The sequence below is a fragment of the Pseudorasbora parva genome, chromosome 12, assembly GCF_024679245.1.
Source record: "Pseudorasbora parva isolate DD20220531a chromosome 12, ASM2467924v1, whole genome shotgun sequence".
Lineage (NCBI taxonomy): Eukaryota > Metazoa > Chordata > Actinopteri > Cypriniformes > Gobionidae > Pseudorasbora > Pseudorasbora parva.
The window spans coordinates 10,135,742-10,158,780 of record NC_090183.1 but is presented as its reverse complement, the minus strand read 5'-3'; the positions used below and the strand labels follow the sequence as shown (position 1 = coordinate 10,158,780).

Sequence of the window (23,039 nt, the reverse complement as noted above, 5' to 3'; positions counted from 1 at the left end):
AAGAGTGGTTTTCTTACTGCAGTTACGCAAAATAAGGACAAACACATGACCTGCTGTGACGTCTCTGTTAGATTAAGTACATTAAGGCAGTTGCTTGAGTCTGAGTCACTGAGTACACACACACACACACACACACACACACACACACACACACGCGGGCGCGCGCGTAGAGTGAGAGGGTGAGTTGAGGACAGAGCGATGTCAACACTTACCACCCTCTCTCTCTCTCTCTCTCTCTCTCTCTCTCTCTCTCTCTCTCTCTCTCTCTCTCTCTCTCTCTCTCTCTCTCTCTCTCTCTCTCTCCCTCTCCGTCTCTCTTTTTTCCTCTCTCTGTTTACAAAAGTAATTAAAAAAAAGTTTTCATTTTATGGTGCATATTGTGTTAGTCTACAAGTAAACTCAGCTCAGTCTGGTCAATATGCACAAATGCATCTTAGCATAGAATAACAATTAAATGCAAGATGAGCCATTAGTAAACTTTAATCCTCAAAATGCAATTCTCCTGTATCTGTCTGTGTCAGTTGCTCAGTTTACTGTTCACAAATATCTGAGAAAAATGAATTGAAAAAATAAAAAACATTTTTTTAGTATTAAACCTTTCCTGGCTGATTTATGAAAATGCATGACATGCAGCAAAATACGATTTAGGAAGGGATTTCAAATAAGGAGAAGAGTGTGCATTTGTTTAATTTCCAGATTTTTGAATGTAAATTCTTCTTGTTCTTGCATGACACATTTCCCCTAACATTCTTCGGTCTTGGTAATGTTTAATAACAAATCTTGGCTCTGGATATGGAAGCGAAGTTAATTGACCAGTATGCCAAGAACTGCAGTTCATTGTAAACAGATCTGTTTGATACTAGAGAAAGGTAAACTATTGTGGGGTTGACGGGACAACCTGTCACTCACATGAGACTGACAAAATAAAGCCCCACCCTCCTTTTTTTCTTGTTCAAGAAACCAGTTAATTCGAATATACGTCACAATAGGGTAGAAAAGTTTCATGCCAACTTTCAGTACTATTGTGTTGTATTAGGCGAGCTGTTGTTCTCCCGAGGGTGTAGTGACCTTTTGCCTCCTGGCTTCCTTCTTCCTCCAAGTCTTTCATTATGAGTCGCCGATCCTTGTTTAACAACATCATTTTGTTCACAATGATCTTATTATGCACAGCAACTTGTATATCATGTCATATGCCCCAGAGCTGAGGACAAGATGTTTTATTCTTTCTCTACTATTACAAAGTGGGATCAGTGGTTAACAATTCCACTAGAACAACATGTGAATAAACCAAATGTACACATTATTTCTAATTGCAAATGTCCTGAGATGTCATGAAATCCACCCATGTGATGTTTTCGAATTAGCTCAACATTGATATTTTGTTTCTCTTTGCCTCTCAAACATGTTTACAATTCAGCCCCACAATGCTTCTTGTCCTCAGATATCCCCTTAGTGATCACATTAAGTGCATGTGTGACGTGTATCTGAAGCTCAAAACATAACCCAGGCTAATTCCAGGCTACTTAATCTCAGTTGAATCCCCCCATACAGGTTTAACACCGTAAACCAACTATGGTCTTACTATGCCAGCAGATCTTTTACACTTGGTTTGCCTTTGTTTATGGTGTGCATGGTTTGTGATAGCTCTGAGTTTGCCTATATACTTTTATGATTCATATTTATCCAGTGCATTGGAGCAGTTTCTGCTCGGGCACCATGCCATCATTTGGTTGGAAATGAGACTTAACGAAAGGACAGAATTGTAGTTGTTTATTATTGAATAAGACCACAAACAGATCATATATTCAGTAAAACACTAAATGCTTCACAAAACACTAACATTATTATAAAAAGCAAAATATATTTGATTTTTTCTTGATGGTATTTTATAAATAGCGATATTACCATTACACATAAAGACTTTTATGACTTTTGATACAGAACTTCCACACAATAAGGATTATAGACAATAAATAGGAAATTAGATGTAAATACTAGATCAAAATTATAAAATAATACAATGCTCATGGCTGAACAGCAACATGTATATTTTTATATAATTTTCTGTAAAAATCACACTTTAAGCTACATACATTTCTGCTTATTTATGTACATAAACTAATTCCAATTTATAATCATCAGGATCTTCCTTTATGGAACATTACAGCAATGCCCTGTCGTACTTTCTAAAAATTATTTTCACAGTAAACTATTTTTGATGGTGGATTTCAATTAATTCTTTACCGTTTCCGAATTCATACAGTTTAGCTAAAGGGTCCGGATTGGAAATAAGTCTGATGATTTTACTGCAAATTATGATTCGGTGTGAAATCTGCTTATGATTATGATTCAATTTGAAGAAAAAAAATCACCAACTCATCTCCTTTATCACATAATGTACAGTATGTACATGTCAGTTGTATTGTCATGTATAGTGCTAATATACTTTTATGTATAAACAATGGCCAGCTGAACACAGGTCCTCTCATATTCTCTGAAATGCCCTGATGGACTAACCTCTGTGCGTATGCCTTTGTATTTTTCTGTTTTGTTTGTTTGCCCTCACACATGTCTCTTCATGTGTAATGCCAGGTGGTCGGAGCGGCTGAAGGCTCTGTGGCAGAGCATACACTCATATGGCTTCTGTCCTGTGTGTTTTCGAAAGTGTCTCGTCAGCTCGTCTGAACGGGCGAACTTCCACCCGCAGCCATCCCATGTGCAGTGGTACGGTTTTTCTCCTGAGGACATAAAAAAGGTAAGGGCAACATTTCTACATAGCCTTATATATATTTTGCTTAGTTTTGTTTGTCTATGAAATTATGTTCCCAATGTCTATACACATTTTTCTGTGCAGTCATTTGCAGAGACGTTATTTAATATCTTTTTTTTCTTTTTTTTTTACATAATGGTCTGTAGTGGTATAAACTACTTCAGAAATCTCCGGCCCTGAAAGGCTGTAATTGGATGCTTTACAGGTCAGTCAGATCGGGTCTTTTTCTCTCTAAAGGTGTAGTCAAACTATAGAACATGAATTAAATCGGACACCACACTGTACTTTTTTTTTTGGTTTAATTTAAAAAAGTAAGTAACCTGGTTGCCTTAAAATTTTGAGTTGATACAATGAAGGAAATTTATTTAATAAATAGAAACTCAAAATATTTTTGTATCTGAACCACATAAATTTTTTGATAAATCATGAAAATAGCACTATTTGGCATTTTTCACTGCGTCATCAGAAATAAAACACACACAATTACCCAATATGCTTACAAAATCTTTTAATAATATTTTAATAAAGGTTGTCAAATATCAAATCATTTTCATTGTATTAACTCAAAATTTTAATTTCAATGAACTCTGAAAATTTTAAGGCAACCAAGTAACTTTTTTGCTAAATAATTTTTTACAGTGCACAGTGAAAACCAGCAACAGGATATGATGTCACACTCTAGAGTTTACACATGTTTGAATGGAAGCAAATGAAGAGCCAAATCTCTTGAAGTGTAGTTTTGGTTTAAATAAAACTTAAAAAAAAAAACACTCTTTCCCCCTCTATTTCTCCTTTCTTCTTTCCTTTTCTGGTCTTTGCTACTCTGAGCAGTGTACAAATCTTGGTATTTAGGGCACTTCTTGATGGATCGCTTCCTGTTCTCCTGAGTTGTAAGTCGCTTTGGATAAAAGCGTCTGCTAAATGCATAAATGTAAATGTAAATGTAAACAATGTTTTTGTTAATTAAAATATAGTGCACTGTAAAAAAATCACGTTTTTAAAAAAACATTACCTGGTTGCTTAAAATTTCGAGTTCATTGAAATAAAGATTTTGAGTTAATACAATGAAAATTTTTGAGAATTGACAACCTTTATTCAAATATTATTAAACGATTTTGTAAGCATATTGGGTAATTGTGTGTTTTATTTGTGATGACGCAGTGAAAGGTAGCAAATTGTGCTAGTTTCATGATTTATCAATTTTTTTATGTGGTTCAGATACAATAATATTTTGAGTTTCTATTTATTAAACCAATTTCCTTCATTGTATTAACTCAAATTTTTCATTTCAATAAACTCAATTTTAAGGCAACCAGGTTACTTACGTTTTTAAGTTAAACCAATAAAAACAAATTTACAGTGTGGAAATAAAATATATATTATATATAAAATATATATAAAAATAATAAAACTATATATTCTTTTAAAATGAGAAATTAGGTGCCTTGGCTACTAACTAATTTGAACTAATACATTAAAGCTACATTACATAAAACTAACCTATAACCTACACCTACATACCATATTAACATATAAATACTACTAAAATAATATATCTCATGTGGCCTGGGTGGTTTTTGGCCAGAATTAGCAGCAGTCAAGCCATAGTCAAAAGTATGCAAATGCTAAGCTATTTTCTACTGAAACAAAAAGGTGCTAAATAGGGTGTGTGTTTTCAGATTACCTGTATGTGTACGGAGGTGTGCTTTGAGATGAGAGCTCTTGGTGTAAGTCTTATGGCAGCCTGGGTATTCACAACTGTGTACCGTGGCTTTCCTCTTCACCACCCCTCTCCGAATGCGCTTCCCCTCCAGACCTGCAGGTGGTACTGTGGAGTCAGGCACCATGGTCTGTGAGGGCAGATAGTGGTTGGTTGGCTGCCTGTGGACGTAGTTCACTTGTTGTTGGTAGAGTCTGGGGTGCGAGTAGTTTTGGATGAAGTTGTAGTGATGGTGTGGAGGAAAGATCAGAGCGTCCATCGCGATCCCAGACGCTTGGACATATTTGGAGTCGGGATAGGGTATCAGAGGTGCAGGCTGAGGGTAGTGTCCAAAATCCCACGACTTCATCTTCCCCATGCTGCCGCTCTCATTTTCTCTGTCCATGTCATTAGCAACAGGGAAACTACTACTAAACTGATGGGGGGGTTCTGTTTGTGAGAAGGATTTCCCCGTTGGCTGCTGCTGTTCCAAATATCCTCCGTTAAAGAGGTCAGGCAGTGAGGAACTTAAAGTCGCTTCATGAGGAAGCAGCTCAGCCAGTGAACTTGTAACAGACACTTGGTGTCTGTTTAATCTTGTCTGGTCCCTCGGTCCATTCAACTCCTGGACCAGGTAAAGATCAGGCCTGTGAACCTGGTCCTGAGGCGCTGGAATTTGAGGAGTGTAGTTTTGAGAGTTGGACCGTTCAGGTGATGCACTGCCCCAGTCAGACAGCAGGAACTCCATATCCCAGCATCCCTCACTATCATCATGGTCTGTCAGAAACTGTGAAGGTTTGTAGTTGCCGTTGCTTTGGTGTAGATCCTTGCAGTCCAGATCCAAACCACCCTTTTCAAAATTCCAAGCCTTTAGAGTCATCAAATATAATTTAAAATTGATATCTATGTTGATTTATTAGCCATTTTTTGCAATCATTGCAAACTGTGCAATCATCCAAAAAAAAAAAAAACAAAAAAAAAAGCTACAGTATAAAAAGATCCCTTTTAGGTGATGTATTGGAGTGTGTGGGTTTTTAATAGCATTTTGTATTGCTCTTTGTATTATACACTCATGCTTAATATAAAACTAGTCATCTGTCATGTTAAAAATTATATAAAAAAATGTATTCAAAATTTCATAAGATCAATGTCACTGTATCAAAATGACCAATTACAGTTGTGATTACCTTAATAAAAGCAGTATTTTATCAGATTTTTTTCAAGATAAAATAACTGAAACAAACATACCTTCATGTTTTCGGCGGTGTTGCAGAAGTTTGAAAACGAAGGCAAAGCGGCTTGAGTCACAGCCATCCGTTTGGTGCCCTTTCAGCATTTATTAGATACAGAAATTATTTTCTAATGATGACAAAAGAAGCAAAAATATACGTTGCCTTTTATGTTTGTCCAAAAATACTTGTGCAATAGACAAAAGGCAGGAACCCAGAAATTAGTGTTAAATTCAAAAGATATTTACAAAAATAAAGTTCACAGTGGCATTAATGCTGGTGACTCTTTCCCCCTTTCTTTCCCCCTCTCTTTTCTCTCTCTATCAGTGATAAACTTACGTTTAAGACCCCTGACAGTTGTGATTGTGGGTGGAGTTTAAATTTGAACCTATAATTTTGCATTGCAATTCAGTTAAACTTGACCAAATGAACAGAATGAGGCAGACAAACTAAACATCTTATTTATCTCATCACTTGAATTCTGCTGAACCTTTGTAAAAATACATGTTCATCCAAAAATATCCCTGCTATGGCTATATACTGTTTCTGAGGGTATTTTAATCTTAAATGAATGAAGTGTTAATATAGTATTAATGCATTAATAGAAAATGTATATCATATATTAATATATTATTGATATTGTACATACAATAGTTTAATTGCTATTACTGGTCAACATAAACTAAAAAATACATTTAAAAATAATATTTAAAATAAAATGAAAGGAATTAAATTGTGTTAAAATTAAAATACACAAGGAATTTAAAGTAATGATAAGTAGTAGTATTGGAAAAAAAAAATGTTATTGATAAATAATAAATGCTTACAATATAATTTTAAAAAGTAATATAAAATACTATGACATCGAAAGTTAAGATGACTGGAACATTGTTTGCAGACAGTATCAAGGGTGCTAAAATGAAAAACAGTGTCTACATTTCCGTTCAGAACTCTAATTTCATGCGCGACATCTCTCCTAAAACACATAAACTCAGTTCAGTGTCTGTGCCAGTGTGCGATTCTCAGAAGGCCGGTGTTCAGTAGGTGATTATGTTCTGGAGAGCGGTTATCAGTGTGCTTAGGCTGATGAGAGGCCTGCTGTCCTGTGTGAGATAATAGAGCTCTGGGTCCCTCTGATGCCTCTTTCGCCACAGATAACAGCACATACACACATTTACAACGTCAAACCTTGCTGCTTAGATGCCTTTGTTGAAAGCAACTGCATTGACTCATTTGAATGGGAACACATCATTTATCTATGCATTTTTGGGCTTGTGAGAACAAAATACACCATCGATCAGGGTAAGGTCGCTCAAATGAGTGGCTAAATAAACACCAGCAGATCAGTATGTCAGTAAGAACTTGAAATCCAACTCTGTTCATTTATTCCTGCATCTTGAGTCTGCAAGGTAAGCTGGAGCACAGCCTGTGTGAAAGCAGACAGAATATAAAAATGGCCTTCAAGGGATAGTTCACCCAAAAATGAAAATTAGAAAATGATTATGTTTTATTCAACCTCAAGCCATACTAGATGTATGTAATAATAATAATAATACATTTGATTTATAATGCACTTTATATTAAACAAAATCTCAAAGTGCTACAGAATTAAAAACAATCAACAACAATAAATAAATAAATAAATAAGTAAATAAATAAAATAAATAAAACTGAAAAATTAAGAAGTAACAAATCAATTAAAAGCTCTGCTAAAAAGGTGTGTTCTAAGACCACGATTCGAAGCATTTACAGTCTGTGGAGTCCGCAGGTGGTAAGGGAGAGCATCCCACAGACTAGGGCTGCTGAGCAGAAGGCCCGATCTCCCACAGTATGGAGTTTGGTCGAGGGAGTTCCAAGAAGAAACAGAGAAACAGAGCGGAGGTTACGAGTGGAAGTTTGTGTGGTGAGGAGTTCTTTGAGATAGGAGGGTGCCTCACCATGGATGCACTGGTGGGTAAGGAGAGAGATCTTATACTCGATCCTGAACGACACAGAAGCCAGTGGAGTGATTTTAGAATGGGGGTGATATGGTCGTATTTGCGCACCCGCATGAGGATCCTAGCAGCACTAAATACTGAATACACTGCAGCCTCTGGAGATTTTTGCTAGGGATGCCGATAAGGAGCGCATATATGACATTCTTCTTTCAGACGCAGTGGCAGTGAATGGCAGCCTAAAATTTGAAGCTCAAAAAAGTGCATCCATCTTTTTATAAAAGTAATCCACATTGCTCCAGGGGACTCCTTCTGAAGTGAATTGATGGGTTTTTGTAAGAAAAATATCCATATTTAACACGTTATAAAACACTTAGCTTCTGGCAAAAATTAATATAACTCGGATTGTATTCTTCTGAAAGAAGAATTTCATATAAACCTAGCATGGCTTGGTAAATTATCAGATCATTTTTATTTTTGTGTGATCTAGCCCTTTAAATACTTTTAATTTTAAAGGGTTAGTTCACCCCAAAATGAAAATTCTCTCATTAATTACTTACCCTAATGTCATCCGAGACCCGTAAGACCTTAAGAATACAAATTAAGATATTTGTGTTGAAATCCGATGGCTCAGAAAGGCCTCCATTGACACCAATGTCATTTCCTCTCTCAAGACCAATAAAAGGCACTAAAGACGTTGTTAAAAAGTTCATCTCACTACATTGGCTCTACAATAATTTGATGAAGCGACGAGAATAGTTTTGTGTGCAAAAAAAACAACAACTAAATAACGAGTTATATAGTGATGGGCCGATTTCAAAACACAGCTTCGACCCGTTATGAATCAGTGTATTGATTCATGATTCAGTTTCAGCAGTTTGGCGGTTTGACACGCGATCCGAACCATGAATCAATCCGCTGATTCATAACCGTTCTAAACTTTGTTTTGAAATTGACCTATCATTATATGTCGTTATTTTTATTTTCTTGCGCACAAAAACGTCTCGTCAAAATTCTCGTCGCTTCATAAAATTATTTTAGAATCACTGTAGTGAAATGGGCTTTTTATTGACATTTTTAGTGCCTTTATGGGTCTTTAGAGAGGAAATGACATTGGTGCCAATAAAGGCCTGTCTGAACCAACGGATTTCAACAAAAATATCTTCATTTGTGTTCCGAAGATGAACGGAGGTCTTACGGGTGTTAATCAACATTAGTGCAAGTAATTAATGAGAGAATTTTCATTTTTGGGTGAACTAACCCTTTAAAGGGCTCATGAACTGGCTTTTTTATGCTGTTGTCTGAGGTCAACTTATGACGTTGATTTTTACATTCAAAAACATCATAATGAATAAGCAATTGGCTATTTTCTACCCTGGTTTCAAGCCTCTCTCATGAAATACTCAGTTTTTATGGGTGTGCCACACTGAAGACTCACTGCTATGATTGGATAAGGTTTACATGCGTTTCGGCTCCCCCTTGAGTACACATGAGGAATTGTTTTGAAAGTTTGTGGGAAAACAGCAGCCGGAATGATTTGCCCACAGTGCTCGCAAAAAGTCTTTATCAAACAAACACAAGGATTTATCTCTCACCCACCCGCGATTGATTGGAATGTTATTTTTTATTACTTGGCCCGATCGGTTGATATAACTGCGAACCGTGCATCACTAATACACACACGCACACACAAGCTTCGCTACAGAGTTAGACAAATCAGGATGATCAAAACTTCCACGACTGTATTTTTCCTTCAAATATCAAGTCAAGAGAGTGAACACATCAAGGGAGGAATGTTATTTAAGTATTTAAAATAGCCCGTCGGCAGCCCGGTGATACATTTTGGTAGCCTGTCTGGAAAACGCATAGCCTCGGGATGTTGGGTTTTGCAAGCCCTGGCCCCATACATGTCCGAGTCTTATTCCCAATTGCAGCACAAAGAACCAACAACACCACAAATAAAGGATTGAAGATGAGTGAAAGTATTACGGGTTTGGAATGACACAAGGGTAAGTAATGACATCATTTTCATTTTTGGGTGAACTATCCCTTTAGGTTAATGTCTACCTGGTTGCTGGCTTGTGTTTAGCCTAATCCATTACTCTAAAAAAACATCTTCACAGGTGGCATCTCATGAAGTAGGCTGAGAGGATTCTGCGATCTAAGCAAAAGTTTCTACTTTACCAAAGCTAAAATATAGAGCAAGTTTTTTCATGAACATATTTTGATCACTATGAAAATCCCCATACTCCCATTTCTCTATTTTATGGGTTTTTCATGACTTTACTGTTATTCTAAAATAAGAAATAAAAAAACAAAGAATGCATAGATGCATTCAAACCTTTCTCTGGAACTTTATGTACAGCTGGGTAATATTTTAGATTTTTTTTTTTCAGCGGCATTATCATAAACGTAATTTCCCTAAAAGTACTTTGAGGATATTGCATAATAGATTTTTACATTTAGAAGCTTTATGATCAGTTTATGAGCTGCATTCTGTGTTTTCTGTTTTTTGTTTGTGCATTTAATCACAAGATTAAATGGCTGATTCTTTTTTAGATTATCACTGGGTTGTGTTGGGTGATCAGATCATCAAATAAATGTACCATTTAGAAGTAGTAACGCAGAAGGCTATTATGAAAGATAAAAGTGTTTGTTGATTGTGAAAGTTTCATACGAAATGCTAGATGTGACAAAAAAAGACATTATTATACATTATGGTGGGTTATATTGGCTCAAATTACTTTGAGCCAAATTACTTTGAGCCGGCTTGGGGGTCCAAGGTAATTTATGAGATGGTTTAAGTATCAATGCAATCATTTGAAACTGCTCAATGATTAAGAATGACAAAAGGAGGACAATGCCTGACAAGACACAGTATTGGCAATAGTTGTTTTTCCTGTCCGTGTGACTCTGACAAGACAATCAAATGATCACAGTTCCTTCCAGCTGTTGTAAACATGATGTTAGATTTAAAATACAGTTCCTGCATTTACTATTCTAACCACATGTTCAGTGCTGAGAGGAACGAATAAAACCATATTGATCGACTCAACTGGCTATTGGGAAGAATGCATCCTCCTCAATGTCTGTGTGGCGTACGGTCCTGCTTACTTCAGAGCTACACGCATACACACTTTAATGGACATATTTTAGTTTGCTTAGACGGAGTGGACACATAGATGAGTGAATTCTACACATGAATTTCCTGTCATTGTCATATGCAGTATTAGCTCACAAGGGCCACTCATGGGAGTGTCTTTCTGCCTTTCTTCTATGATGTGATGGAAGGATGTGGTTTTCTTAAACATATGAAACATGTTCGTTGGTGTCTTTAATGCGTGGATGAGGAAGTTTGCGCAAGTGAGTGGGAAGGGAGGTTCAGCTAGTTGTAATTTGTATGATTATCAATCATAAACACAATTTGGTCATACACAGATCTCTAGGTCTGGTATATTTAGAGTTCAGCACTGGAAGAATGTCATTTTGTGGGTATTTCCTCACAGCTTTGATCATCCTCAAGCAGCGTTTTAGTGGTAAGTGTTTTCACATTTCATAATTATGTTTCAGTAGGATCACAACATATCTGAAATCTAAATCACATAGCAAATCACAGTGTTATTGGCTTTTGAGTACAAAACATTGAGTAAACATATTTAAATATGTCATTAGAGTTACATTTCAATATCAAAATGTATTTTTTTTTTTTTTTTTTTTTTGGAAGGTTTTGCATTTTCATGTACTTTGCATTTTGGCTTTTCATGTTTTATTGTTGTTATATTTAACTTAAAAAGATCCAGAACAGCAGTAATTTACATGTTGACCCAGGTCGTCTAATCTGGCTGGTTGACTATTGACCAGACATGACTATGAGCAATGTTCCCTCTAATTTCTTTATTAGGCTTACCATACAATATAATTATAAACCACCTATAATATAATATAAAAATAACTGAAGTTTTTAAACTAATATAGGCTATTAAAGATAAACACTGTAAAAAGGTAACTGAATAGATCTAATAGCTAAGTATGTTTAAGGGGATTGTGAACTCTTTTATATTTATCTAAACATCTCTGAAACCCAAACCACAAACACACACACACACACACACACACACACACACACACACACACACACACACACACACACACACACTATCTATTTAAACACATCTATTTAAACTGACGGGCTAATATTGAGGTGTTTTGAGTTTGCATGCTACACTTTTGGTGGCGGTAACTGTAAATGTCTCTTTTGTTACCATGCTGTCTGTGCCCATCATCCACTATTTCCACCACTTAATCAAGCCGCTCTTCTTTAAAAGAAGATGACTTTTTATTTCACGTGTCTTTTCATTTCACGTTGCCTCTCATATCGAGATATTTGGAGAGCAAACATGACTCGCACACGACATACGGTAATTTTCTCTATAAGAAACCTGTAAACCGCATTCACCAGTTCTAACACTACCACGATACTAACTATAGAACAGAGCACTGCAATTATTTCTCACTTAAAGTACAATAAAATGGATTTCTCCCCTCATTTCGCGTCTGCACGGCATTTTATTGTTTCTGCGCGGCCGTGGCTTCACAAGTGTGGAGGACCAACCCTGCACAAATTAAAAATAAATAAATAAATGAATGAATGAATAAGTAAATAAATTAATAAATAAATAAATATACACATATGTAAATTAATAACAACATAAATAGATAAATAAATGTGATTTATTTTTCCCTCATGTATTTATTTTTACATTTATTGATCGATTGATTCATTTCTTTTTCTTTTTCCGTGTGCAAATGAGGAGGGCGGTCCTTGTGTAGGATAAATACATGAGGGAAAAATAAATGTAAAAAATAAATGAACGCATATATATAAAGATAAATGTTAAAATAAATGTTAAATTTAATGAACAAATTTTTTTTTTTTAATTTAAAAAGATATATTTTTATAAAAGCAGAAAATAATAAATTAAGGGAAAGATAATACAAAATTGTATTTGATTAAAAATGTATCATATTTATTTTATCAAGTGGTTTATTCTGTTGTTTATTTTCCTATTATCACATTTATTTATCTATTTATGTTTTAATTAATTTACATATGTGTATATTTATTTATTTATTAATTTATTTACTTATTCATTCATTCATTTATTTATTTTTAATTTGTGCAGGGTTGGTCCTCCATACACAAGTGCGCGTCCGTGCACGCGCGCAGCTTAGAGGAAACATTGTAATAATTATTGTAAAAATATTGCTGTAATAATTATGTAACTAATACATTGTCTTTCCTTGATCTTTCAGCTGCTGAACACTCTGTCCCACCGGCTCCTACCCTGACCCAAACAGCCGTCAGAGGCTCATCTGTGGAGTTGATTTGTCAGGCTCCACAGGGTTATGGTGGACTTGTATTTAAACTTTATAAAATTCGTGACCTGATAGACGTCATAGAGTATTCATCCGAACAACAAAGCTCTCACTTTGTGCTTCGGGGAAAAGATACAAAGAAAGAGAATCACTATTGCTGTCAGTATGGAAACAGCATGTACAGTTCATACATGCAGCCAGGTGAGTGTTTATATTATATTATACTATAGCCTGGTTTCACAGAAAGGAGCTTAGAATGAGCCAGGATTAGGCTTTAGTTCAATTAGGACATAAGTAGATTTTATAAACCTTTTAAAAAAACATTACCGGTATGCAACTTGAGACAAAACAATAGCAGTGACATATTTTAGGATATATCAGTTGCTTTCAGTGAGTCTGGGAATTGGCTTAAACCTTGTCTGTGAAACCGGGGGTGTATAGCATTACATTACACTTTATTTCGATAGTCCACTTTAGACCTTCTGCTAACTATAAGTACTTTTACAACTACATGTCAGCTAACTCTCATTAGAGTATTAGTAGACTGTTAGGTTAGTAGAATAAGTTGACATACTTATAGTTACGTATAGTCAGTAGAATCTGTTGAAGAAGCATTAAAATAAAGTGTTAGCAGATATTAAGCATACAGTCTACTGATACTCTGACTGCTAGTTGATATGTAGTTGTTTTTACTTATCGTTAGTACTAGTATGTCTAAGTTACCTATTATGTATTTTAAAAAAATTATGATCCTGCATAAATCACTGTTGTCATATCAGCCAAGGCACAGGTTTTTGCATTGGTAGTTCACAGCTGTGTTGTAGATGTAGAGGGAAGTGTTTTGAGGTCACAGAGGTGTGACGGTTTAAGAAACTGCTCTGTCGTGCTGAGTTAAAACCCTCGGTTATAACCACCAAACCAAGCTACTCCACCCAGCAGTGCTTTACATCTTTATGTATTTCAATCAGTATGTCAGTATTACTGTCTCTTATCTTTAGTTTTGCACACATATATTCTAAAACGCTACATGCTCTTGACTTTCTTATTTCTTCTAAAAGTATTTACTGTCAGTCCTCTGCCCTCCCCTCACTTGATGGTCGAGCCCTCTAGTGGGCATGTAACGTCTGGTGAGACACTGTCATTCAACTGTCAGGCCCCACCTGACCATCAGAAACATCGCCCAGAGGCTTTCCTCCTGCTCCGGAGTGCCAAAGGAACCTCAGGATCCATGGTCGCCCCAGCCAAGCTAGTGTCTCAGTCCCAGGAAGCTCACTTCAGTGTGAAGACAATGGGACAGGAGGACAGTGGGGAGTACAGCTGCCTCTACCAACTCAAATTACCAAAGACGGGACAAGTGAATTCCACAGCCAGTCAGCCGGTACACATTACTGTCATAGGTGAGGAGATTGGTGCTATTCTGATTACATTTCATGTCCATATTGTCTTATATCTTGAATTTTATAGATCAATAGTGACTGTTGCTTTAGTTGTTTTATGTGTTGCATTTTCCAAACCCTAGTGAGCTGCCTATTGAGGCAGAATTTAAAGGCATCATAGGTGTATAACTTAATTATATCCTTTAAGGCAGAGAGCAATCTCAAAATGCACTACAGCAAGCTCAGTCAAGGCTAATTTTCCTACATCATTTTTGAACCATATTCAGAGTATCAAAGATCTTCATGACAATGACAACATGGCGGGCCGTGGACGTATTGGGCCATGGATCCATATTGTATTCCTTTTCACACACATGCATACTAATAAAACGTACGTTCAAAAAGTACATGCAGTACATACTCTGACATTATGTGAATTCAGATGCAGATAGGGAACAGATTTCAAATTTTGAATTATAAATATACATGGGAAAATTTTTTTTTAAGATTAAGAAATGTATTATTTTACCCAATATTTGTGCGTGATATGCTTAGAGTATTGTGCCATTATCTTGGCAACATGCTAATGTAATGGAGGCTAGCTAGTAAGAGCTGTGTGAGCAAACCTTACTCCTCTGGCCTCAAGATGTGCACTAACAACTGCAGTCTTTAGCATCCTTGTTAGTGCACCCACCTCCTATGCTGGAAATTCTGGTTAAAACCCCCCTCATTCGGTGTGAGTACAACCTAGGGCTTACATTGGTGCCGTGACCCGGATAAGAATGAGGTTTGGGGGCTGAGTCTAATAGAGGCCAGCTAGTAAATGTCTCCCCTGTTCTCAAGAGACACATTAGCGGCTGATGCTAGAGGCTGTGGCATGTAGCGTCCTTGTTAGAGTGCCGGCCTCCCATACCGGAAACGGCAGTTCGAATCCTGCTCGGAGAGGTGCGAGTTGGACCAGAGGGGTTACACTAACAGCAAGGTTCTTGCCTATGTTGAGTGCTCCAAAATGGTCACTTAATGTGTGATCCCATTTACCAATGTTTAGTGAATTTTCATGCGTGAAACAAGTCATTTCATAAACATACCACATGATTGGGAATTTAGCATGAGATTGAAAGATTTCGCCATACAAATTTCATACTGGTTCGCCACATTGACCAACAGAAAGCTGCTTGGTTTGAAAGTGACTTCAGTGTGATCTGTGCTTCATACATTACTACCCTATTGACAATAGACGTTGGACCTTTTTGGCCCATGAAATTTTACCAAAATGTTTCTATTGATTCACTTTATGAAGTTATATGATTGTTAAGATGCTGCCTATGTAAGTAGTAAGCAGAAAGGCATCTCACTAGCTTTTGGAACAGAGCTTACCAAGTGTTGAAATTTGGTATGTAACCCATCTCGCACATTTTTGCTATTAAGCAAAGGTTCTCATGTATCTTTGTGTCTGTCTGTGTTTCCTCTCACAGAGCTCCCAGTCCCCACTTTATCCCAACATGAGGGTGAAGTTCTGGAGTGTGTGGGGTCACCCTCATATCTACAAGGATTGTTCTCTTTATTTCGTGTGGGTGTCCTGTCACCTGTGGCGACCCATCAGGCTTCCCTGACCCAACACAGTGCTAGATTTCCCATACCCACCCATTATGAACATGGTGCACAGTATCAATGTCAGTACAGCATGTCACTGGGCAACTACCGGGCGTACTCTAAAATGAGCATGCCTGTAACTCTCCCATGCATTCCAGGTGTGTACTGAATGTGATATATTTCATTATGTCATATAAATAAGACCCTAAAATCTTTATTGCATAATTTTTCAGGGTATCACTCATGCAAACAGACCTCTACAGGTAAGACTCAGGCCTTATGGATTTGTTTGCCACCATAGTAATGCAGCAAATCTTAAATGCCATGTTCTCCTTTTGTTTTCATACACGTCTGCGGAAAGGTAGCACAGACCTGGCTCTTATTGTTGGCTCTGTGTCTGCGGGTGTTCTGTTCCTCATGGCGGTGTTACTCCTGGGATTTGTCGTGCACAGACATAGTGAGTTTTATTTTTGCTCATGAGTTTACTTTGGTTTAGTCTGGTCTCTCATTAACTTTCAGTGTTTCATATTTATTCATATTTAATATTCAGTGTATTAATATTATCTTCTCAATCTGTTTAATTAAACACTGGAACAAACAAAGTGAAAACGCCTCCTGTTTGTTTTTCATTCATACATGTAATCCTCGTTAATATATATTGCATTATAATCATTATCCATTTATCCGCAGTCAAAAACACGTCAGAAAGAAGGAGACAAAGGTAAGACAATACTGAAGAACATACATATTGTATTATATTGTATTATATACATACATACATATTATATTATATACATACATATTGTATAGATATTGTATTAAAATCGGTTTTACATTTATTCAGTCGAAAAGTTTTTTTTTTTTTCAAGTTTTAAGATTTATTTCAAATAAATTTAAAAATGTTCTTTAGAACTTTCTATTCATAAAAGAGTCATGTTTTCCACAAACATTAAAAAGCACAACCGTTTTTAACAATAATACAAAATGTTCTTTAAATCTGCACTAGGTAACTTCTCAACCTTCATAATATATTTTCAAGACTCTTGTGATGATAAATCGACTTACAATAGGTTGAATGACACGTCTGCCATAGCTTGATGGGTCTGTATCGTTTTTAATCGTACTTTTAAACTTCGGGTTTCGGGTAGTAACCCGAGAACAATAAGAACTTCAAAATTCGACTGCCTTACGGCATATACGTCACTTCCACCAACACAAACACTTCCTTCAATTCGGACGTGCGAGCCCAACTTTGTTAGTCGGATAATATAGTCATGTCTGAAGCAGCACAGACAAATAAGAAAGAAAAGGTTTTGTTGGAGGAAAGCAATAAGAGGAAACGAAAAAGTGATGGGATTAAAGGCAGGACGAGGATCAACACTGGGCCAGCGTTTGGTCGTTGGCGTGAGCTGAAGGAGGCGTGCCCGACCGATGCTGTCATGCTTGTTATGGTGATTTCCTACCACTCAAACATTGAATTGAAGTATTATATAGATTCTGTAAAACGGTAACCAATAGACTACTATAATGACGCTGGCTTGTAAACGTGAGCATCGCGATTATTTGGCATTTGAAAAAAATAAAACCCATGAAATTATATTCATATGACATGCTGAAACATATGCCACTGACTGTACCTGGGATGAAGACATTTCACACGCGCCACCAGAAGAACACCTGCATGTGAACTCCTGCAGTGTTCAGGGGAACTGTTAGTGCTGCACCAACCCGCGGGGACGCTTTTATTAAGTTATTTGGCCCGCCCCGCACCACTGTATATATTTTTACAACCGCACCCGCGACCATTAAATAGACATACAGGGTCCGCGGGTTATGAGACGACCCGCGCATTACTAGTTCAGGGCTATCAGGGTTGTCATGTCAACAAATGCATGCACGATGGCATCCCCTGTTGAAGGATGACAGAGCTTACAACAGTAGTTGAGGACATTATTTTTTCCCAACTGTAGGGGGACCCCGAGAGCAAAAGTTGCCAAGTGCTGCTTTAAGAGCAGGAACTCAGCATATTAGAATATTTTTTGAAAGATCATGTGACTGAGCTCAAGTAATGATGCTGAAAATTCAGCTATTTTAAATTATATTAAAATGGAAAACAACTATTTTAAATTGCAACAATTCACAGTGTCGCGGTTTGTTTTACTGCTATTAAATAAAACATACCAACCATGGTGAGATAAAAGACTTGTATATTTTTAAAAAAACGTACACACCCGAAACTTTTAAAGAGTAGCATATATATATAATTTAAATACATATCTATATAAATATTTAAAGCACTTACTGTATGTAGTTAATTATATTATTGTTATTTAATTTAGTTATTTAAATTATTGTATTTATTTTTCTAACATAAGTATGAATGTTATAACAAATATAATAAAACTTTCCATAGAGAACAAGAAAAATTCTGGCTACATGTTCACTCCAGAGATCATATTGCTGGTAAGTCACTGTGACAATGTCTTCAAAGCAAGCATCGTCCATTCACTACTGCGCATATACACTGATAAGGAATAAAATGATGTGACATGAATAACACTGATTATCTCATCTCAACACCTGTTAGGGGTGGGGTATATTAGACAGTAAGTGAACATCTTGTCCTTAAAATTGGAAGCAGGAAAAATGGTCAAGCTTAAGAATTTGAAGTCATAAGAAGTCTGACAAGGGCCAAAATGTGATGGTTAGACAAGCATCTAGTCAGAGCATCTCCAAAACTGCAGCTCTTGTTGGGTGTTCTTTCAAAAGTGGTCCAAGGAAGGAACAGTGGTGAACCGGCAACAGGGTAATGAGTGGCCAATACACGCACGTGAGGAGCGAAGGCTGGCCCATGTGGTCCGATTAAACAGATGAGCTACTGTAGCTCAAATTGCTCAAGAAGTTAATGCTGTTTCTTATAGAACGATACACAGAATACACAGTGCATCGCAGTTTGTTGCATATGGGACTTCGTAGCTGCAGACCCCTGCCCACCACCGAAAGCACAAACCACCGAGCCTCAGAAGTGGTCCACGGAGCAATGGAAGAAGGTGGCCTGGTCTGATGGATCATGTTTTCTTTTAAATCACGTGGATGGCCGGGTGCGTGTGCGTCACTTACCTGGGGAACACATGGCACCAGGATGCACTATGGGAAGAAGTCAAGCCAGCGGAGGCAGTGTGATGCTTTGGGGAATGTTCTGCTGAGAAACCTTGGGTCCTGCCTTCCATGTGGATGTTATTTTGACACGTACCCCTTACCGAAGCATTGTTGACCATTTACACCCTACAAATATAAAGAGTATTCCCTGGTGGCTTTGCCTCTTTCAGCAGGATAATGCGCTCTGCCACAAAGCAAAAATGTTTTAGGAATGGTTTGAGGAACACAACAGCGAGTTTGAAGTGTTGACTTGGCCTCCAAATTCGTCATATCTCAATCCAATCGAGCATCTGTGGGATGTGCTGAGAAACAAATCCTATCCATGGAGGCCCCACCTCGCAACTTGCAGGACTTAAAGGATCTGCTGCTAACATTTTGGTTCCAGAGACCACAACACACCTTCAGGGTCTAGTGCAGTCCATGCCTCGATGGGTCAGGGCTGTTTTGGCAGCAAAATGGACTAACACAATATTAGTCATAATGTTATGCCTTGTCTGTGTATATGCGCGTATATGTATATATCTGATACATATCTGATTTGGCCTTCAAGTTGACTGATTTTCTCTCACCATGGACTTATTTTCTCATCAGACCTCACTCTGCAGCGTGTTGACATTGGATCTGTGGTATGTACCATTTCAAACCTTCTCTTGTGATTCCCTTTTCAAAAGGCACACTACAGTAGTATCTCGTATCTCGCTCCAGGACTAAGGTTACCAGAATGCTGATTTGTTTAGAGAGGACAGATTCAGGAAGAATAAAATCTAGAATAAGATGACTTTGCATCATCCAATGTTTTTTCAACATCCTGTTGCATTATGTCCGCTGTTAGAAACACTGACTTATCACATCTCTTACATGTTTTTAATATGCACGTTTCCAAACTACAGGGCAATGGAGGGACGCTTAGAGGAAGACCCTCAGATTCAGAGGCTATCTATGACTGTCCCATGACAACCTTTAAGAACCCTTCATTTTGCTGATTATCTGTCTGTCTGTTGCTCCATTTTGCAGAGGTGAAAAGTAACGAATTACATTTACTCGCGTTACTGTAATTGAGTAGTTTTTCTGTGTACTTCTACTTTTCTAAGTAGTTTTAAAAATATGTAATTTTACTTTTACTTAAGTACATTTTGATTGAAGTATTGTACTTCGCTACATTTTAAACCACATCCGTTACTGAGTAAAAATAAATCATTAATGCAAAGAGGGTAGGGGAAAAAAACGCGATCCGGAAATGACTATATTGAATAGATGGCGCGGGGCGCGGGAGAGAACAAGCGCGTAAATATCAGATGGAGACGAACGAGACAGACGTCAGTGACGCAGAGGTGAAAGCAAAACGCCATCGTTAACCCCTGGCTAGTATGTAAATACTTTGGATATAGAAAAAAATAACGTGGTGTTGTCCCGGAGGATATCAAATTTGCACAAAATGTGGATGCAAATGAAGAAACACATAGAACATGTTCGGGAACACATCCCTCTGTGCAGATAAAGGTATGTTTATAACTTAAGGCCGATTGATTTCTGTGGCGCAGAGGGAATCCCGGAATCCAGTCATGAACATTAACTTTACATTACAAGGTAGAATTCGAAAAACTCGAAAGTAGAGCTGTAGGCCTAGAAACAAATCAAATCGCGACATGGTCTGGGAATATTAAAGCACAAAACATTGCTATATGAATATATGATCTGCTTGTTCTGTCTCTGTGAATGCTCTTCTCCGTCTACTACATATTGACTCTATTATTCTTAAACGTTTTAACGAATCAATGATAAAAATAAGTTGTTAATCTAATTCATAATAATTTATTTAATTTAGTTTATTAGACATGTTTTATTGAAATTTTAATAAACAAAATAAACAAATGGTTAAGTTTGTTATAATAAAGCATTTGTTCAAACAAAAAACAAAAAAGACCAATCATCTTCATTCATTTAACATCATTTTAACTAGTTATAATAACCATAATTTAATAATAGGTACAATAATTGTTTAATTGATGTTTTCTGAGCTAGTTGTCATATCGTGAAAATCTCATTCTAATCACAGGGGAGAGTTTAAAAAAAGTAACTAAGTAACTTTTACTCTGAGTACATTTTAAATGAGTTACTTTTTACTCTTACTTGAGTACATTTTTAGACCAGTAATTTTACTTGTACTTAAGTAAAATTTCATTGAAGTAACTAGTTTTACTTGAGTAGAATATGTTGTTACTCTTTCCACCTCTGCCATTTTGTTTGTCATTACCTGCATACTGTGTTTATTTAAAGCTGAAACATCTTGTATTTTGTAGTAATGTATGAGTAAACAATTGTCTATTGTAGTTCTGTTGTATTTTTCACTGCGATATGAATGATTCTGTCAGCAGGGGGCTCTGAACATCCAGATATAATGTTAGATTGATTGTTTCAGTGAAGCATTGTTAGTTTTGAGTGTTGGTCACCAAATCTTTGCAAATCATTTGATAGATTTAATCACCTGAAACTGAAAATTGAATGCTTTAATATGCGTTTCTTTTCACAGCTTACTCATTTAGTTAACAGTAGTAAGAACTTTTCATTTCCTCTTTTTTTTTAATCACGAAAACCTGAAACAGGAACCATTTATTTGACCGTCATGCCAGAACTGCATTGCTGTAATGAAATTAAACATCTATTATATGATAGCTTAAGACTCCCTGTCTTCACATAGTCTGCCCATACTAAAAATGAAACTCTGAACTAAGCATTTACAGCTCTTTTACACTCATCTACAGATGATCTGGTTGACTGAAGTTTCTCTGCTTTGTTCTCTGAAGCACCTTAACCCTGCATTTACACAGAAACACTGGTTGTTATTGTACAAAACAATGCCAGTTACCAGACTTCTGTAATCAAATACTGATTATTTGTTGTGGCAGAAACTAGCCTTACGTCACCAATCATGTTCTGGTTTCCTAAGAATAGTTTGTCATATATTATTTATTTGTCTTAAATAAGGTCAGTTAGACTACGCTGAAAGCAATGGGCTGCTGCCATATTTGAAATGAGCATTCCCATACAGCCTGCGCTAAATTGTGCTTAGAAAGAGTGAATGAATAATTCACAGGCAACTAGAGGGTCAGTAAAGCGTGTGTGTGCATGCGAGTTGCGATCTCTCATGACTAATCTCGCCCAGGCTCGGACGTTTTCTTTGTACCTCTCTTACAGTACCATCATCACCATGGCGACACATTTGAATGCCCACTGGCGTGTGGAGTCATTCAACCGTGCATTCATACCTCACAGCACGGGCTGAGAGGGATAGAATGGACTGTGATGTCATTAAACAAGCAAAGGGTTTTTACATGGAAGCTGAATGGAATGCTAGAACGTCGCCCTCTTTAAGTGTTATGTTGAAAATCAAAGCCATAGATACGTCATAAGCATTACATTCTGGTCATTGTGCCTATTGTGAAGTCAGTGATGTAGTTTCGGACTCCAAGAGCCAAAGCTCCATTTTAACGATGAGTCACATTCAAACCATTTGAGTTTCTGAAAACACTTTTATAATCACCCCCCCCCCCCCCCCCCCCCAAAAAAAAACAAAGAAACAACAACAACAAACAAAACAAAAACAAACCACGGATCAAGTATTTTGAATTTTTTAAAATTAATTTTCATTTTATTAATATGACTATATATGTATGTGTGTGTGTGTGTGTGTGTGTATATATATATATATATATATATATATATATATATATATATATATATATATATATATATATATATATATATATATGTGTGTGTGTGTGTGTGTGTAAATATATATTTATATATAAGCCATTTCCCAGTTAGTTTAATTTAACTTTTTTCTCAGTAATGAGATATTTATATAATATTTTTTTTACAAAATCTTTCTTATATAATCCAGTC

General features: G+C 36.6%; 2 protein-coding genes across 5 annotated transcripts; one reads left to right on the top strand and one right to left on the bottom strand.

Moving 5' to 3' along the window:
* Positions 1-1,749: 1,749 nt before the first annotated feature.
* Positions 1,750-6,006, bottom strand: klf1 (Kruppel like factor 1 (erythroid)). Of its 2 annotated transcripts, none has more exons than XM_067459029.1 (3): positions 5,718-6,006; positions 4,455-5,337; positions 1,750-2,738 (listed from the first exon to the last, which is right to left on the bottom strand). In XM_067459029.1, the coding sequence occupies exons 1-3, from the start codon at positions 5,781-5,783 to the stop codon at positions 2,563-2,565; spliced, it is 1,125 nt and encodes a 374-aa protein (XP_067315130.1). In that variant the 5' UTR covers positions 5,784-6,006; the 3' UTR covers positions 1,750-2,562. The 2 variants fall into 2 exon arrangements, with proteins under 2 accessions (XP_067315130.1, XP_067315131.1); XM_067459030.1 differs by having other exon boundaries at positions 4,455-5,319.
* LOC137093952 (T-cell-interacting, activating receptor on myeloid cells protein 1-like) lies at positions 2,773-22,666 on the top strand. Of its 3 annotated transcripts, none has more exons than XM_067459028.1 (10): positions 2,773-2,975; positions 12,946-13,209; positions 14,067-14,405; positions 15,860-16,135; positions 16,211-16,240; positions 16,339-16,434; positions 16,668-16,698; positions 18,391-18,440; positions 19,728-19,762; positions 20,027-22,666. In XM_067459028.1, exons 2-10 carry the CDS (start codon positions 13,185-13,187, stop codon positions 20,117-20,119), a joined length of 975 nt encoding a protein of 324 aa, XP_067315129.1. In that variant the 5' UTR covers positions 2,773-2,975; positions 12,946-13,184; the 3' UTR covers positions 20,120-22,666. The 3 variants fall into 3 exon arrangements, with proteins under 3 accessions (XP_067315129.1, XP_067315128.1, XP_067315127.1); XM_067459027.1 differs by lacking the exon at positions 2,773-2,975 and adding an exon at positions 10,866-11,168 and having other exon boundaries at positions 16,343-16,434; XM_067459026.1 differs by lacking the exon at positions 2,773-2,975 and adding an exon at positions 10,870-11,168.
* The last annotated feature ends 373 nt before the right edge of the window (positions 22,667-23,039 follow it).